Source organism: Mustela lutreola, chromosome 16 (genome assembly GCF_030435805.1).
Source record: "Mustela lutreola isolate mMusLut2 chromosome 16, mMusLut2.pri, whole genome shotgun sequence".
Taxonomy (NCBI): Eukaryota; Metazoa; Chordata; class Mammalia; order Carnivora; family Mustelidae; genus Mustela; species Mustela lutreola.
In genome coordinates, this window is record NC_081305.1 from 42703339 (window position 1) to 42722182 (window position 18844).

The window sequence follows — 18844 nt, forward strand, 5'->3', positions numbered from 1 at the left end:
TACTGTAAATCCCGTGTTCTGGTCGAGGGCCATAATTTAGTAGATTAGCCACCTACTGCTGACCATTTAGGTTGACTCCAGAGTCCCCAGTCTGGTCTCTTAGCCACCATGTTATTAGGACCTCCAAGGCTTCTCAACAACTCTGCCAGAGCAGCCTTGACAGGAAAGTAGGAGACAGGCTGAGGGGCTAGTTTCAAAGCCTTCCCAGACCTGCCATTGGGAGATTAAGAGGACTAGAGTTCAGGGAGGAATAGGGAGAGGAGAGAAGCCAGAAACAAAACTGTCTTTTGGGACTAGATGTGAGGCACCTTAAATATTCATTGTGAAGAGCCGATTTTACCTTGAGCAGAGTGGGGAGCTGTGGAAGATTCTAGCTATGGAAGAGAAACTCACACTTTGGCTTTAAGTCAATCCCCCTGGAAAAAAAAAAGAAGATCCTGCTGACTCCCCAGTGGGAGAGTAGATAGGAGAGAGGGTCTCAGTCTAGAAGCCAGGGAGGAGCCTGATGCAGGGATAGGGGCGCAAGGATGAGGTGGGGCCAGAGTGGAGGTGGAAGAGGGTAGAGATAAACAGGGAACACATGGATGGGTGATGGGAGAGCCCCAAATCCTCATGGAAACCCCAAATCCTAAGGGTGACAGTCACAGAGACCTTGATCGGGTGGACATCTGTCTCCTCACTTTTTTTTTTTTTTAAGATTTTTTTAAAAATTTATTTGACAGGGGAGAGATCACAAGTAGGCAGAGAGGCAGGCAGAGGGAGAGGGGGAAGCAGGCTCCCTGCTGTGCAGAGAGCCCGATGTGGGGCTCGATCCCAGGACCCTGGGATCATGACCTGGGTGGAAGGCAGAGGCTTTAACCCACTGAGCCACCAGGCGCCCCAGAAATACCAACTTCTGACCCCCTTCCCAGATTTCCCCCTTGCAATCTCTAAAGTACTCCTTTCTTCTTGCCTGATAGGAGGAAGGAGTGGTTTAGCTTTTGTCTTGTTTTGTCTCCCAGGTTCAGGCAACTCACCTTGGGTGCTGGATAATTATTGAATGAATGCATGAAACAAACCAGAGAGGGTCTCATCCCTCTGGCACGTTCAGACCAAAGAGTGGCCCCCCTGGACCAGACTCAGTGTGTGAATCCTCCTGGGGGTTCCCATCTTGGGAATGTACCTCCCTTGCTCCTCATGGTTCTGAAGAGAAGGAAAAGCTCCTTCAAATGGTCTTCACGGCCATTACCCGTGGTCTCAGCATTGGCTGCACATTGAGATCACCTGGGGAGATTATTTTAATTTTATTTTTTGAATGACATACTATAAAAATGACTTTTTCTTTCGGTATACAGTTCAATGAATTCTAACACATGTATCAATTCATTCTACGCACACACCCCCATTGCAATCAAGATAAGAACAGTTGCCTCCTCCCCAAACACTTCCTTTTGCATCCACACCCTCTCCCGAAGACCCCTGATCTTTTCTAACATTGTTGCAGTTTTGTATTGTTGAGAATGTCAAGTATAGGCAGCCATACAGTATGTAATCTTCAAGACCGGCTTCTTTCCCTTAACCTGATATCTTTGAGATTATGTAAATTGTTACATTTATCAGTAGTTTGCTCTTTTTGACAGCTGAGTAGTATCCTGTTGTGCCAATAAATCTCAACTTGTTTATCCATTAACCTGTAGTTTCCAGCATCTGGTGAGCTTTTAAAATTCCTGAAGTCTGGGCTTCTACCCCATGGAATCTGATTTAATTGTTCACAGGCATTAGGAATGTCATCAATTCCCCTGGTGATTAAAATGGTCATCCCAGCTGAGAACTGTGGCCCCCACAGTCTGGCCCCTACACTCCTCTCACTTAGCTCTTATATTTCCCCCAAGCCCACCCTCTTTTACTCCTTGCTGTCCCTTGAACACACCGCACTTCTTCCTGTTCGGGGCCTTTGCACTTGCTGTTCCTTTTCCCTTAAAACTCTCCGCTTTCTGGGGCTCCTGAAGGGCTCAGTTGGTTGAGCATCTGACTCTTGATCTCAGCTCAGGTCTTGATCTCAGGGTTGTGAGTTCAGGCCCCGAAGTGGGCTCCAGGCTAGGTGTGGAGCCTACTTAAAAAACAAACAGGGGCACTGTAGATAGATCTGTATCTTAGATCTATAGTCTAAGATCCCATACACCTGTGGGATCAGAATCCTCTCGGTTCTGATTGGATCACCCGATGACCCCTAAGTCCATCAGTGGGGCTGAAGAGTTAGATACTCAGAATGGCCAAATCCTAGTGGCTATTCTGTAGCCCCATGTGGAATGGGCTACATCCAGTGCACAAAGCCTACTTGAAGCGGGGGGATAGATATTGCTGCTTCCCAAGAGTCAGCATGAGAAAGGGTGAATGGACACTAGGTGATAAAGTAATTGGACTCCTAAGTGGTTCTAATGGTTCCAGGAGAAAATACATCAAAATAACTTAGAATAGGGATTGGCATATGGAGAAAACTATGAATGTTGTTTGTCTGTTGTCCTTACTTCAACTATTTATTGGCTTCTGACCATTCATAGGATAAAGTACAAACACTATTAGATGATCTTGGTTTATCCTCGTCCATCTGGCCAGCCTCAATTCCTATCACTCCCTGCCTTAACAATTGTCCAGCATCAATTTTAGGAAAATCTCCTCCTGGTACTCCTGTGATCCTCTGCGTCTGGATGCCCTGCACACCTACTCAGCCTCTAATATCGGGGCTCGGTGACCGCTTAACATCGGAGGACACTCCCATTACTACCATCAAGGTTTTTTTTTTTTGTTTTTTTTTTTAAGATTTTTTATTTACTTGACAGAAATCACAAGGAGGCAGAGAGGCAGGCAGAGAGAGAGGAGGAAGCAGGCTCCCTGATGAGCAGAGAGCCTGATGCGGAACTCAATTCCAGGACCCTGGGATCATGACCTGAGCCGAAGGCAGAGGCTTTAACCCACTGAGCCACCTAGGCGTCCCGCTACCATCAAGTTTTTATCTCCAGCACAGACCTCTCCGCAGAGCTCCAGATCCCAATATACAAATTACGTCTTTAGAATCTTGGGCTTGATTTGTTCTTCTCAAACGGGGCGCTATCGCCCCCTGGTGGGAGTTTTGGAAACTATTGCAGACGTTGTTTGTTGCCGCAGAGATTGGAGGACGCTACAGACTTACATAGGCGAGGAACCAGGAACGTTAGACCCTGCGTCCGCGCCCTAAACAAATTGAAACCTAAGCGGTGTTTAAAAGGCTTATTAATTATCTTAAATTATTAACATAACATGTCTACAAATGCATAAAAATGTGTGGTACGGTTTAAAACATACTGATTTTTTTCTGAAATCAAACTTCAGAAATGTGAATTGTGAAATGTGAATTGAGTGAAAAAAATTGTTTTTGTGGTTCAGAATGGCACCGAAGATTGTTCCCCATACAGGAAAATTTCAATTCCAACTATAATGCCTCTTCTGAGATATAATGTAAATTTTTTAAGACTTTTTTTTTTTTTTTTTTTTTTTTGACAGAGATCAGGAGTGGGCAGAGGGGCAGGCGGGGTGGTGGGGAGCAGGCTCCCTGCCCGGCAGAGAGCCCAAAGCGGGGCTCTATCCCAGGACCCTGGGATCATGACTCAAGCTGAAAGCAGAGGCTTTAACACACTGAGCCACCCAGGCGCCCCTATAATGTAAAATTTTAACGGTGTAAAACACACATGAAGAAATGTGCCCATATTACAAATGTTCGGTATGATAAACGTGCAGGAAGTTACACGACCTAGTTAATAGGATGTTAACTAGTACCCTGGTCAAAGAACATTATTATCCCTCTGGAAGCTCTCCTCGTATCACATTCCAATCCCTATTTCTCTCTGCCCCAAAGATGACCACTCCTGACTTCCAATGTCACAAATGAGTTTTACCTGGAATCAAGGCCCGCAACCAGCTCCTTGATCAATAAGGGAGCCAGTTTTCCCCTCTCCCTCCACCCCTGTTTGTGCCCGCTCGTCTCACTCTATCTCTCAAATAAATAAATAAAATCTTTTAAAATAAAAAATCAAGAAAGAACCTCCATTTTACTTTCTCATTAACATATTTTTTTTTATTTATTTACTTATTTAACATGGAATACTTCTCAATTTGTGTGTCATCCTTGCATGGGGACCATACTATCATGTCCTTATTGTTTGTTTCATTATATATGTTGTTAAAGCAAGCACTATTTTAATTTTCTTAAAAGTAGAAGAAATATTCTATTTTCTTTGAGTTTATTCTATGGTTCATTTTCTAGTGTTTTTTTTTTTAATTTCCCCAAAACAAAACAAAATTTTCCCCAACATTATTATTATTATTTTAAACTTTATTAAGCTTTTTATTTTAATTTCAGTATAGTTAACATATAATGTTATGTTAGTTTCAGATGTACAATATAGTGATTCAAGAATTCTGTACATGAGTGAGTGCTCATCATAAGTGTATCTTTTTAAAAAATTTTTTTATTTATTCATTTGAGATAGAATGAGGGAGAGCGCAAGCATGGGGAGTAGCAGGCAGAGGGAGAAGCAGGCAGAGGGAGAAGCAGACATACTGCAGAGCAGGGAGCAGATGTGGGGCTCCACCCCAGGAGTCTAGGATCATGACCTGATATTAGATTAGAGTAGATTAGATACAATCTAATCTACAATCCTTATTTAGTTTTGTCAGTTGGTCCCATAATAGCCATTATGGAAATTATGTGTCACCCTCAGTTGACTCTTCAGTCTCTCTTAATCTGAAACAATTCCTTTTTCTTTCTTTTTTCTTTTCTCTTTTTAAAATACTTTTATTTATTTGTTTGAGAGAGAGTTAGAGTGACAGAGATCACAGAAGGAGAGGAAGAAGCAGACTCTCCACTGAGCAGGGAGCCCATGTGAGGCTCCATCCTAGGACCCTGAGATCATGACCTGAGCAAAAGACAGATGCGTAACTGACTGAGCCACTCAGGGACCCTTCAACATTCTATTTTTTTCAGTCTTCTTTTGTGTTGCATAACCTTGACATACATTAAGATTACAGGCCAGTTATTTTATCGAATTCCTACCTTTCTCCCTCATTATTAGATTCATATTATGCATTTTACCCCAGAATATCATTGACATTCTGTCATATCCTCAGTATTTCATATCAGGGGCTTGTGATGTCATTTTGTCTCATGCTTGGTAAAGTTAACTTTGATCATTTGGTTAAGGTGGTATGAATATGTTTTCTCAACTATGAAACTATTATTTTTCCCTTACTAACAAGTAAAATAAATGCTTTTTTAGCTCTACTTGAGCTTGAGTGGGATTATCCATTTTTTTGTATCCTTTAACTAAAGGCCCCCCATTCAAACGGACTTAAGAAAAGGGTAATTCATGGTCGCAACTAACTAAAGCCACCGTTCAGATTGGCCTAGGGGGGAAGGGAAATTTATGGTCCAGAAGCAGCTCTAACTTCAGGCACAGCTGGATCCAGGAGCTTGCTGTAATCAGAAACTTGTCTCATGCACAGTATTATGTATTAAGAGGGACTAGATTCTGGGCAGATGGAAGCAATAGATATTTGCTACATTGTTTCAGACAATGGCAAAGAGGAAACAGGAAGTGCATGAAGAGACCCAACCACAGCCTGGAGTTCCTCTGGGGAGACTTACCCAAGCTGTTCAAGTGGGACCCATCAACCAAGATCCAAGAATATCAGCATATTCTCTTCCCTGGTCACAATGGTTGGTTAAGGGATGGGATTAAAACCCAAGCTGGGCTGAGGGAAAAACAGGCCCAGGACTTCCCAGAACTATCCGCAAAAGAGGCACTGTGGCTGCTGAGTTTGTAGAACGCCAGCTTAGAGCTGTAAGTGGTCATCTTTCAATGAGGAGTCTACCTGAGGATGAAATCAATGCAGAGAAAAGCAGACCCAAGAGACATAGAAGAATAGACCCTTCCTGGCTTTGTTTCAATACGGGGTCCAGCAATGCTTGAAGCCAGCATTCCCCTGATGTTGTCAGCTAGAACAGCCAATAAATTCACCTTTTTTTCTTAGCCAGTGTGGAAACAGAATGCTTCAGGTGTCCTCTTTGAAAAGGAAAAATACACAATTAGAAAAATTCTACGTTTAGGAATCAAATCATCTTTTAAATTAAAAGGGAATTGTTTGGACCTGTGTATTTGTGTATTCAAGTGCTGTAGTCTAAAAGCTAGTATTTTAGTCTTCACTGAAAAAAAATAATATGTTGATGAGCATTTGAACCTACAGTTTTGATAATATGACTAATCAAGTAGAAGTGGAGACCTAAATGAAGATTATACTTAGCTATACTCTGTTCTCCATGAAAATCGGCAGATCTCTCAGTTTTTCTGCTATTCAATATAAACAATAAGCATTATCTTGCTGGGATGCTTAATTATTAAGGCTGTTTTACAAATCATCTTTACTGAAGTATAATTTATATACCATAAAACCCCATCATAAGTGTACAGTTCAATGAGCTTTGACAAATCGTTTTTTTTTTAAGATTTTATTTATTTATTTGACAGCGAGAGATCACAAGTAGGCAGAGAGGCAGGCAGAGAGAGAGGAGGAAGCAGGGTTCCTGCTGAGCAGCGAGCCCAATGTGATGCAGGGCTCAATCCCAGGACCCTGAGATCATGACCTGAGCCAAAGGCAGAGGATTTAACCCACTGAGCCACCCAGGCGCCCCAGATTAGACCTATGAAACCACAAACATAATCATGATGTAGAACATTTCCTTCACCCCTCAAAAGTTCTGTTGTGACCTTTTGCAGTCAATTCCCTTCTCATGGCCCCAGGCAACCACTGATCTGCTCTGTCACCTTAAATTAGCTTTGCCTGCTTTAGAATTTCTATAAAATGAAATAATACAATGTGCAGTCTTTTGTGTCTAGCTTGTTTATTGTCTTTTTCTGTAGAGTCTATTTATGTTTACATGTGTGTCATAGTTTATACATCATATTTTAGATACCTGTGGAAAATAACAAGACAAGCAGGATATAACAATGGCTCACAAATTCCACTTATTATTAGCTATCTCGGGTGTAGTGTAACTCAAAATGAACTATTTTTAATGTATCTTTGCCAAGTTTTGAAAATTGGACTATTAAAAAGTATAAAGACCCTAGAATAGTGTTTCATTATTGAGATGTCTTTACGATTCATTGTTTCCCATTGGAGAAGTTTAGTTTCTAAAGTCAGTTCCCAGAGCTGGCTTATTTATATGAGCTTTGTTGACACCAGCTTGAATCATCCGCTGTCACTTACACACAACTCTCCTGAAAATAGTCCTGTCCCTTTGTGTCTTGTGGAGCCCACTTAACAAGCTCAGCCAATGTTGGAGCAAAAAGGGCCATTGGAATATTGTGTCCTGCTGGTGTAGGAAAGGGGTGTTGAGAAGGCTCTCACACCAGATGTCCCCTCAGCTCAAAGGGGAGAGAATCAGGTTCCATAGGATCCAAGTCTCCTGCCACCCGATCATAGATTCCTCTTGAGTCCTCATATGTCTCCCCAGGCCAGCAGGGGTTGCAGGGGCCCTGACAAGCAAAGGTGGAGTTGGAACCGTAGAAAGATGCCCTGTGGGTCATCATTACAGCTCTAGGAAGGATACACACTCCCTCTCAACTTCCAAAAAAAAAAAAAAAGTTTTAGTTTCTAATTATGGGGGGATCCAACAAATACAAAGAGGAGAGCAATTATAGTGAGCTTCCATCATGAACCTCCCTGTATCCCTCACCTAACCTCAACAATATCAACTCTTGGTCGATCTTGGTTTATCTATATCTCCATCTTTTTTCACCTCCTAACATCACTAACTAGTTATTTTTAAGCAAGTCTAAGATAACTCATGATTTCTGTCAGAAAAATAATTTAAATATCAGAAATATGAAACTTTTAAAAGTGCATGATATAGGGAATTGGAGTGGAATGTGAGTCAAGATTCTGTTCATCGTATAAATTTCAAAATTTTCATCAAAATAGAAGACAAAAATGACCATGTAGAGAGGTCTTTACTGGGGATGTGCTTTGCCCTAGGATTCAGAGGAAAGAGTTGTTTTAGCTCAGCAAACTTTAGAGCTGATTTGCCCATGGGCCAAATACAGCCTGCTGCTTGTTTTCATACTGCCTGGGGCTAAGAATGGTTTTACATATTTTAATTGGTGGCAAAATATCAAATGAAGAATATTTATGACATATGAAAATTATATGAAGTTCAAATTTCAGTGTCTAAAAATCAAGTTTTCTTGGAACTGAGCCACACTTTTTCACTTATGTACTATCTGTGGCTGCTTTTACATGACAGCAGCTGAGCTGAGTAGTTTCGAAGAGGACAGCATGTCCTGCAATGCCCAAAGGATTTACTCTCTGGACCTTTACAGAGAAAGTGTGCAGACTGCATCTCCGCTTCAGAGGGCATGTGTGGTTCAGCACCACGGACAGCATTGTAATGCCCATTTTCCCCCCACGATTGTGAGAACAGTGCACCATCTGGGACAGAGCTACAGAGGGAAATCCTTGGCCCAGAGATCCCAAAGCATCAGCTAAGGCCACACAGAAAGTCAAGCGTTCTGTGCTACCCCCCTTACAGTAGGTGGAGGTTGTTGATAGACAAAGGGTCCGTTGTTATCGCCTTGCCCAGTCACCATCCTCACTTCCCTCGGACTCTCTGTTCCTCTCTTACTCAGTCCAGTGGATGGCCCCTACTCACTCATGCCATAGCTGGACACCAGTCCTGACCTGTCTGATTAGCAGTCTTTCCCCTGCCTCAGTCGTCCAGCAATAAATATGTGACCAAAGCTAGACTAATAGAGTGAGCTCTGGAACTTTAGAGCTATTGGAAAAGAGACACTCTCTTGCTCTGGAGGTTACCAGTCTAATAGGATACAAATCTGCATTTTCTAAGGACATCTCTAGGGAGGAAACTGGGTCCATCTGGGTACAGCCTGGAGTCTATTTTGTTCCTTGACTTTTCAATTGAGTGGGCTAAAGATGTATTTCCCGGGCGCCTGGGTGGCTCAGTGGGTTAAGCCGCTGCCTTCGGCTCAGGTCATGATCTCAGAGTCCTGGGATCGAGTCCCGCATCGGGCTCTTTGCTCAGCGGAGAGCCTGCTTCCCTCTCTCTCTCTCTGCCTGCCTCTCCATCTACTTGTGATTTCTCTCTGTCAAGTGAATAAATAAAATCTTTTAAAAAAAAAAGATGTATTTCTCTATATCTGTCTGCTTAACCAGTGTAGTGGAGAAGGCTAATTATCCAGCAGAATGCATAGCTTCCTTCTTCCTTGGTAATAGAAGTTTGGTGAGGCATACAGCTGCCAAGATGGACTATATTTCTTAGTCTCCTTTACAGTTAGGTGTGACTATTTGACTGTGTTTTCATCAGGGAAGGAGTAGAGTGAACCATGTCTGGGCCTGGGCCCATAAGCCAGGGTTGTACCTTCACCACACTCTCTTTTTCCCTCTCCCACCAGTTGAAACCCACAGTGAACTAGCCTATCTATGCAAACTTGAACAATGCACTAGAGGATGGCAGAGGAACGCAGTGGAAAGAAGTTGAGTTCTGGAATAACCATGTGCAACAGGGTCATTCACCTCTGATTGCCATGTGAGAGGAAATAGGATCATAGCCAGGCTTTTGTGCTATGGTGTCTAGCTTACCCTTAACTAATATGAACAGTAGGAGGTGGGTTTCTACCACTAGCCAGGAAAGACTTCTGCTGATACAAATCACCTCACCATTGGTACTTCATCGTAGAGGGGTCGCCAGGCTCCAGTTGGGGCATACAGTCTTTCCACTTCATCATACAGGTGTCCAGGAAAAGCCATATCTTCCTCTTCAAGATGTGTGAAACCTGGAGTTGGAAGGGATGATCAGGGCACCTGTCCAGATGTCAGGGGTATCTATGAGCAGAGGGAGTTCTGATATGGTCATGACTCACCTCGGGGATAAGATACCTCCTCCAGTGTTGGTGGTAGCTGGGGGCTGAAGTTCTTCATGGAGTGGTAATATGGCTCTACATCCATTGTGCTAACCTGTCAACAGCCCCCCCCCCCCACAAAAAAAAAAAAAAAACCACAGATAAAATCTTTTCTATCCTCTGGCTCCATAGTTCCCAGGAAAGACTGCGATTACCCTGAAGTTAATAACAGAATGTTAGTCTGCAGTTCCCTGTCAGCAGAACTTTTGAGACTATCCCCACTCACCGTGGAGCTTCGCGTGTCCCTGTCTCCAGTCCACTGGCTGTCCTCGTATTCATTCCTGACTCGGTCATCCTCCGACCTTCCAGGACAGAGATATGGAGGGCAGCTGGGTGTTGACTCTGACACCTCTCATCCCCAAACCTCCTTCCTCAGAGCCTTTCTTACAGAAAAATATTCCCACTTACCCTGCCTCTGTCTTCTCTGAGATGCCTGAGGAAAGTAGGTAAAAAGGGATCAGAGACACCCTTCCTCTGGCCAACAGGCCCTGGGAGACTAATACGGAGCAGCCCCAGGGCTCTCTGTCACCGTTGGGCCAATATCCCTGTAGGGGAAGAATGGTCTCTCCTCACCTTCAGCAAGACGCCTCAGTCTCCGCCGCCAGAGGAATCCCCCAACACAGGAGATGTTAGAAAGCAGCAAAAGACCCCCAACAGCAAACAGCACAGGCAGCAGGGGCAGCCCTGGGGGTCCTGGGGGAAGAACATATCTCCAGTGAACCCAAAACAATTGGCTCTAGGCCCTAAGGAGCATTCTCTGAGAAAGCCCAATTCTGACTAAGCAAAGCCCTTCTTCATAGGTCAAGGAAGGACATGGGCAGAGATTTCCAAGTCACTCCTTCTTGCCACCTCAGGGCAGGTGGCTTCTTTCAAAAGTCAAACCACTAACAGTGATTCCTATCTTTGCGTGAGCCCTGTGTGTAGCCTGAGGTAGGAGCTCCAGCTGGGCGTTCAAGACCTCTTCCCATGTTTTCAGCCTTGCCCATCAACCATAGACCCTGGTATTGGACCCCTCAGCCACACAAACTAACCAGTGGAGTTGTTTCCAGAATCACTGAGCTAAAGCCACATCCCTAAGCTTTGGAAGAGTCAAATGTCTGTCCTAAATGTCCTGTCTTCTCAACTGATTTTCTTCTCAAATGACTTCCCCTTTGCACAAACTTCCATTCAAGGTAATATTGGAGTCCTTTGCCATATCCCTAAGGACAAGACTAAATCCTTCTAAGCAGACATCTGCTCAGCATCCATCTCCCCATCTTCCGCTAACAGCACTCATTTTCCTTGGAAGAAATAACCCCTTCCTCACTCTTGGGCTGTATATTCCCATAGATCTCCATAGAGGACATGTGGACCTCCCTGGCTGCTAAGAGCACCCATTCCTCTTTCTGCAGTGATCAGTTCAGACCCATCCAGCATTTGGCCCAACGTAGATTTTTGCCAGAACATTTAGGACACTTCTGTGCTGGCTGCTGAGAAGTGGAACAAAGTTGAAGGTATGTGGAGTAGCATAGGTACTTCTTTGCCCTCTTGATGAAAGAATCTGAGAAGGAGGCCATCAGCGATGAAGGCAAAGTTGAGAGAGAGTGAGAAATAGGTCCTTCGTGAAAATCATGAGCACCTATTGAAGTTTTCAACCTCACCAGCCAAGCAATTCTTTTTATTGCGCACAACAGCTGAATTTCTGTCACTTGCAACCTTCTTCTCAGGCTTTGAAGGGGAATTGTTAGCAAAATGGTCGTAATTCTCTCCCTGTAACCACACTCTTTTTTTTTTTTTTTAAGATATTTATTTATTTATTTGACAGACAGAGATCACAAGTAGGCAGAGAGGCAGGCAGAGAGAGATGGGAAGCAGGCTCCCTGGCGAGCAGAGAGCCTGACGTCAGCTTGATCCCAGGACCCCGGGATCACGACCTGAGCCGAAGGTAGAGGCTTTAACCCACTGAGCCACCCAGGCGCCCCTGTATCTATACTCTTGAGTAGTCCCCTTACACAATGAGTCTGAGTTGAGACATGTCACTTGTTTCAGCCCATAAAACAATATCAAATGTGACAGAATCAGGAGCTTGAAAGTGTTTGCCCAGTCCTGCTGCTCTTGGGATTCCTCTGACCACCTCCATGTGAACAAGTCAAGGAGATACATGTGGCCCAGCTATCTCCATTGTCCCAACCAAGAACCAAATTGTTAGATATGTGAGGAGGAGACCTCCTAGATCAACCGGTCCCAGCCGCACATCCAGCTACCTTTATCCCAGACCAGAACTGTTCAGCCACTCATAGAATCAAGAGAAACTATGGTTGTTATTATAAGTGCCCATGTTTGAAGTGGTTGATTTTGCATCAAAAGCCAAATGTAAAGGAGCACTTGGGTGGTGCAGTCAGTTAAGTATCTGACTCTTGGTTTCAGCTCAGGCCCTGATCTCAGGGTCGTGAGATCGAGTACTGCTTAGGGCTCCACGACTGCCCATGTCCAGACCTGTCTCAGCCCTGTGTGGGGTTCTGCCTCAGGCCCCCACCTCTGGTTCCATGCTTAGTGGGGAATCTGCTTAAGATTCTCTGATTTTCCCTCTCCCTGCTTGCTTGCTCCCTCTCTCTAATATAAATAAATGAATCTCTCTCTCTCTCTCTATCTCTCTCTTTTTAAGCCAACTGATACAGGCTCTGCACAGGGCATAGAATCAGCTAATTCTTTCAGTATTAAACTGCATTAAGCAGAGAGAAAGTGTGTCACATCCAGAAAGAGAAAGAGCTTAGGGACAGAGCTAAGTCTTTTTTTTTTTTTTTTAAGATTTTATTTATTTATTTGACAGACAGAGATCATAAGTAGGCAGAGAGGCAGGCAGAGAGAGACAGAGAAGCAGGCTACCTGCTGAGCAGAGAGCCTGATGCAGGACTCCATCCCAGGACCCTGGGATCATGACCTGAGCCGAAGGCAGAGGCTTTAATCCACTGAGCCACCCAGGCGCCCTGGACAGAGCTAAGTCTTAAGCGGCTGTGGCCACATACAGAGCTGGTGGGGTTGGAAACCAGAAGGCTCCATCCTCAGGGGAGAGAGGAATATTCAAGGGATTGAAAACTTACCTTCAGGCTGCTCTGTGGGCAGCTGGTGGTCAGGCTCTCCAGAAGGCTGGTCTAGACCTGGGGGTGGGGGTAGATACAGTGATTGTGAATTAACACCAAGAATCTGGGTAAGCCTTAAATATTTCACAGTTTCCTATTAAGCTCTTCAACCCATTTTGAGGTACTGACTTATGGCTTCTTAGGACTACTTCAAAGAGGCCTGCAAATTGCTGATAATAATGGCAATACTATTAATAGCCATTCTAATGCCAATAATAATAATGATGATGAAGATGATGATTATCGTTGATGAGTGCTTTATGGTATGGAAGATCCCTTTTACCCAAATTATCAATGTTGGAGGTTGACCAAAAAAGATGCTGGGCCCTCAGAATGTCTTAATTGAGGTATTAGTTCTAGAGCAAGTAAATGAGTGTGCTCATGCTTTAGTATTTAGAGGGAAGATGGTAATGGGTGAAAGAAAGAGGAGGAAAGGATGAAGTTCCTTACTTTCATTAGGAAGAAGGCTGCTCTGTAAGGAAGGGAAAGACAGAAAGAGGGAGCTTTAATGGGGCAAAGTAAACAGAAGTTTCTTTAAATCAATATTTACATAGCACTTATTTTATTCGAGTCCCCATTCTAAGCACTGTAGATAGATTAATTTATTTAATCCTCACAACTGACTGAGAGAGACCTTACTTTCAGTAACAGGCACAGATATCTGAGATACCTTATCTTTAGACACTGAGGCTCGAAAATGTTAAGTAACTTGCCCAGGGTCTCATGATTAGGAAGCGGCAGGGCTTGGGACCTAAACCAGCCTTTGTGTGATGAGCCACTCAAGTGTTCTCATTAGTCATATGAAGGAATTTGTCCCTTTCATCAAAGTTGCTGAGTTTATTGGCATCAGGTTGCCCGTAATTATCCCTAACTTCCCCTTAATGCCTGTAGGATTAGTAGTAATGCCCCCTTTGTTCCTGATACGGGTATAGTTGTGTCTTCTCTCTTTTTCACCTTGATTTGCTTTATAAAAGTTATTTGACATTTTCAAAGCAACAACTTTAGTTCTCATTGATTTTTCTCTATGGTTTTTCTGTTTTCTAGTTCATTGATTTTTGTTCTTTATTATTTCCTCCCTTCTGTTTGCCTTGGGTTTAATTTACTCTTCTTTTTTAAATTTCTTAAGATGGAAATTAAGCATCAGTCTGAAACCTTTTTTAAAAATTTAAACGAGCACTTAATGTTGTAAATGTCCTGCTCACACTGCTTTAGCTGCACCCCACAATTTCCATGTTTTCCTTCCATTGAATACAAACATTTTTCTAATTTCCCCTTCTCATTAACCACATTCAGACAGAATCATTTAGTGGCTAAAAACTGGTTCCTGGAGTTCATCTGCCTGAGTTCCAGTCTCATCTTTACCTCCTTCTAGCTGTGGGAGCCTCAGCACTTTGCTTAGCATTTTGGTCTTCAGTTTCTTCATCTATAAAAAGGGAAGAGTATCTACATCCCTGTATCACTTCATAAGTCCCCTGAGGAGCTCTGCAACCTGCTCAAGATTGTCCCTTCCCACCTGGGGTTGTGATAGTGATCTGGGACCCCTTGTCAGTTACTCCGCTGTCCCCTAGGGCATTGCTGGCCAGCAGCCAGATTCTGTATCGTGTAGAGGGCCGCAGTCCAGTCAGGGTGAAGGTGGTGGCCTCGGGTGGTAGGACATCCACATAGAGGAACCCTGAAGTCTCCAGTGCCTCATATCTGCATGAAAAGGAGAGTAGTCATTCGGGGAGGTGCCCCAACCCTGCTGGCTTCCATCTCTTCCTGCCCTGACGGGGACCCACCTGATCTGGAACCTCTGTGGCAAACCCCCATCAAAGCCAGGTTTCCATTCCAACCCCACTGAATACGGGGTCATGCTCACAACCTTTAATCCTGTTGGGGGATCCGGGCGGCCTTTGAGGAAAAGGATGAGGGGAGTAGTCAGAGGCTACAAAAGGAGATTCCTTCCAGGTTTTTCTAAGAATGATTTTAAATATATAGTTGATTCTTATAATTAGCGGTGGTTATGTTCTATAAAGTTGGTATGAACACTGAATTACAGAACATCAAATCATTGCTTCTGGGGGAAATACAGTTAGGTTCCTGTGAACCTCCCGTCACAAAATTTTCATCAACCAATCAATACATGACCTTGTTTTTTTGTGTGTTTCTGTTTAAGACACATTATTTAATGTATCTTATTGATTCATTAACATTGAGCTCACAGTGTTTGGCTCATTGCCAAACAGTGTTACAATTCATGTTTGAATGAAGCTTATCCAACAGAAGTGTTTTCTCCCTATCCTTAGGAACCCTAGACAGCATATCAGCACTATGGCTAAGGGCCACTTTAAATAGCAAAATCACTAACAAAAAGCACAAAAGTGCAATACATGTGGGACTAAATAGACTACAGAGAGGACATTTCCTTATAGTGTGAAAGCTGGGGCAAGAAAGCAGAGTGTCACCTTGTTCTAACCCAACCGAAAATATGTTCATTGGGTGACTCAATTTTTTTTATCTGCTCTGTACATATTCCCAAATGACCAAGAAAGCAGCAGGAGTATTGATTTGGGAGTTACAAATAAATTTTAGCACGTAGGCAAATTTGCAAATAGACTTGACAATTATCAGCCCTGGCTGTATATGACATACGTTCCTTGTGTGAATTTTTTGGTGCCTATGTCACATTCATTCCTTGTTTCTTCTGGTTGCAGAACCCTGAGTATCCTTTGGAAAACCACTTGTCCACATTCTCAGACCAGATACTTCTGATGGAAATGACCCCACTCCTTGTAGGAGAGATACATGACTGAGCCAAGCCAACCAGGATGTCGCCTTCCCTGACCACAGGGTTGGTATAGGGGTGGGATGTGACCTGAATAGAGCCAATAAATCATAAGTCTAGTAATTTCATACCACTGTTAGGAAGAGAAAAAAAATTCCATTTCCCCTGGGAAGTCTAACAGCCTCTATGAAGAGCCTTAGAATAAAACCAACACAGAAAAGCAGACCTAAGAGTCAGATAGTTCTTGATGATAGCTGAACCTAAATCCAGCAACTCCTGACAACCTACTTTTTAATTACTTGGGCCAATAATCCCCCACTTCTTTTCCTTGTTGTGAGGTTCCCTGAAGATCCAGTCTCCACTAGTATTTTCAAGGCAGGCTAAAACTCCATCTCCGTTCATAAACACTTCTCAGGTTTGGGGAACACTGCCTTTCTGGGCCAACTAGACTTGCAGATAGACCCAGGGAGCATCTGCCCAACACCCTCACAGCCCACTCCCACCATACTGATGCTGACGAGTTGAATGTTGGTGTGATCGGAGCCAAGGGTGTTGGTGGCTGTGCAAGTGAAGAGGGCGTAGTCCTGGGCTGCAGACACGTTGGCAATGGTCAGGAGACTGCTGTGGATGCCACCCTGGTGGTATGTATGCTCTGTGTACCTAGGGCGGGGAGTGGGACAGAGGTTCAGGAAAGGTAACTGGGGTTGGAGGACCAAAGTTAGAACTAGTGTGCTCCCTGGCTAGGCCTTCAGTCACCTGGGATCCTGGAGATCCAGAGGGACTCCATTTTTGGTCCAAGTGAAGACGATGTTGGGGACACCTCGGGCACGACAGTGGAGGGTGGCAGAACTGGTGCTGTCTCCAGCTGCAGCCACCTTAGTTAGGGGAGTGGGGTGCTCCACCTGGGGAGGAACTAGAAGGGGTTGTTGGTCAAATGAGGTATGTGGAAGGACATGAGATATGTGAGTTTAGTGGAGGCCTTAAAATCAGAGTTTGGGTGTTACTCACATCTGACAACAAGTCGGACCAGTCCTCGGGCTGGAGGTGCCACTCCATTGTCCACAATGCACTGGTAAGCACCAGCCTGGGCCAGTTTGGCATGGTGAATTCGAAGACGCCCTGTGGCTCCCTTTGACATTTTCTCCATGTCCTCCAGGCTCTGGTCCTCCTCCTCTTCTCCCTTGAGGCACAAGATACAGGAGATGGTCCCCCCATCAAGTCTGGCCCCAGCCTCATTCTCCCCCAAACTGGGTCCATCTTTATTCTCCCAGACACAATCATCCTCCACAGATCTAGCAAAGAAATCATTCCCCCATCTTTCCATTCCCTGAGTCATCCATCCATCTATCCACGCATTTATTCATGGGCCCATCCATTCATCCACCAATCAAGAAAATTATTCACCCATTAATTTACCCAATCATTCATGCTCAGAATGACCTATCTACCCATCCACCATCTATTTAACCATCCATCTCTGCATTGATTTATTCATTTATCTATCCATTCATCTACCTCTCCGTCATCCTTTTGTGCATTCACCCATTCATTTATCTTTGTTCTGCCTTCCAGCTATCCACCCTTCCATCTCTCTACCCATTCACCCCTTCTATTTACTCATACATGCACATACCCATAAGTACATGCAAATGTTCATCAGTTGATTTAACTACTACTGTTTATCCGTCTCTCCATTGACCCATGCATCCATCCATCCATCTGCCTATCCATCCATCCATCCATTCATCCATCCATCATTCTTTCACAGACATCTTTCCACTGATGGCTTATTTTTTTAAAGATTTTATTTATTTATTTATTTGCCAGAAAGAGAGATCACAAGTAGGCAGAGAGGCAGGCAGAAAGAGAGGGGGAAGCAGGCTCCTCACTGAGCAGAGAGTCTGATGCGGGGCTTCATCCCAAGACCCTGAGATCATGACCCAAGCCAAAGGCAGAGGCTCAACCCACTGAGCCACCCAGGTGCCCTACTAATGGTGTATTTATCTATCCATGTACCCTCTAATCTAGTCAATTTATCTATTCATTTATCTCATTCAACTATTTAGTCACTCATCTATTCATCATTTATCCATTCACTTGTCTGTTTGTCCATATGTTCTTCCCTCCATTTATGTACCATCTACCTACCTATCCATCCACCTGCCACCCACTCATTTGTTTACCTACCCACTCATGCATCCATCCATCTGCCATTCAACAGTTAGTTAGTTCTTGGAGGATGTCCCAACAAATATATCATTATATAGGATCATATAGCTGTGATCCCTCCCCCCAAGGAGCTCACAGTCAAGAAACCACATCCACCAGCCCCCACCTCCATTGACCAAAGGTTGGATCCTTACCAGCCTCTCCCAGCTGAACATCTCTGGAAGGATGGGATTGGCATCAACGGTGCAGACTATGTCCACAGAACCCCCAATATTCACCTCAGTTGGGTCCTGGAGAGCTCGGATAGTGGGAGCATCTGGAGAGGCAAGGAATTGGGGAAGGCACTTGTGCCATACAGATAGATGATGGTGGGAGAAGGCCCCAGGTGGGAGAGGTGTCTTAGAGGTGCTCAGGAAAGTCACAGGTATGCAGTCTGCCCTTTATGCAGAGCACTTGGAGTAAAGCTCTCAGGGTTAGTGAGGCATTCCCCCACCCTCCACCATACTGCGCCTCTGTGGTGACAAGAGGAGGTCTGGTGGAGTTCCAGGATTGTATGGAAGTGGATCTTCCACAGTGGGTTTGGCTTCCTTCCTTTCTTTCTTTTTTTTTTTTTTTTAAGATTTTATTTATTTATTTGACAGACAGAGATCACAAGTAGGCAGAGAGGCAGGCAGAGAGAGAGAGGGATAAGTAGGCTCTCCACTGAGCAGAGAGGCTGATGTGGGGCTGGATCCGAGGACCCTGAGATCATGACCTGAGCCGAAGGCAAAGGCTTAACCTCCTGAGCCACCCAGGTGCCTCCC

The 18844-nt window shown here is 44.2% G+C and overlaps 1 protein-coding gene across 1 annotated transcript in view; it reads right to left on the minus strand.

The window, feature by feature from the left end:
• Positions 1-6540: 6540 nt before the first annotated feature.
• NPHS1 (NPHS1 adhesion molecule, nephrin) overlaps positions 6541-18844 on the minus strand; it is a 28651-nt gene continuing 16347 nt past the window's right edge. The window contains exons 17-29 of the mRNA XM_059153123.1: positions 18236-18357; positions 16881-17052; positions 16629-16785; positions 16381-16532; positions 14887-14998; positions 14622-14803; positions 13070-13126; positions 10563-10682; positions 10398-10422; positions 10216-10291; positions 9951-10044; positions 9748-9863; positions 6541-7550 (exon numbers count right to left, since the gene is read on the minus strand). Coding sequence (XP_059009106.1) covers positions 7419-7550; positions 9748-9863; positions 9951-10044; positions 10216-10291; positions 10398-10422; positions 10563-10682; positions 13070-13126; positions 14622-14803; positions 14887-14998; positions 16381-16532; positions 16629-16785; positions 16881-17052; positions 18236-18357 — 1517 coding nt within the window. The 3' untranslated portion in view covers positions 6541-7418. The remainder of the gene's footprint in view (positions 7551-9747; positions 9864-9950; positions 10045-10215; positions 10292-10397; positions 10423-10562; positions 10683-13069; positions 13127-14621; positions 14804-14886; positions 14999-16380; positions 16533-16628; positions 16786-16880; positions 17053-18235; positions 18358-18844) is intronic.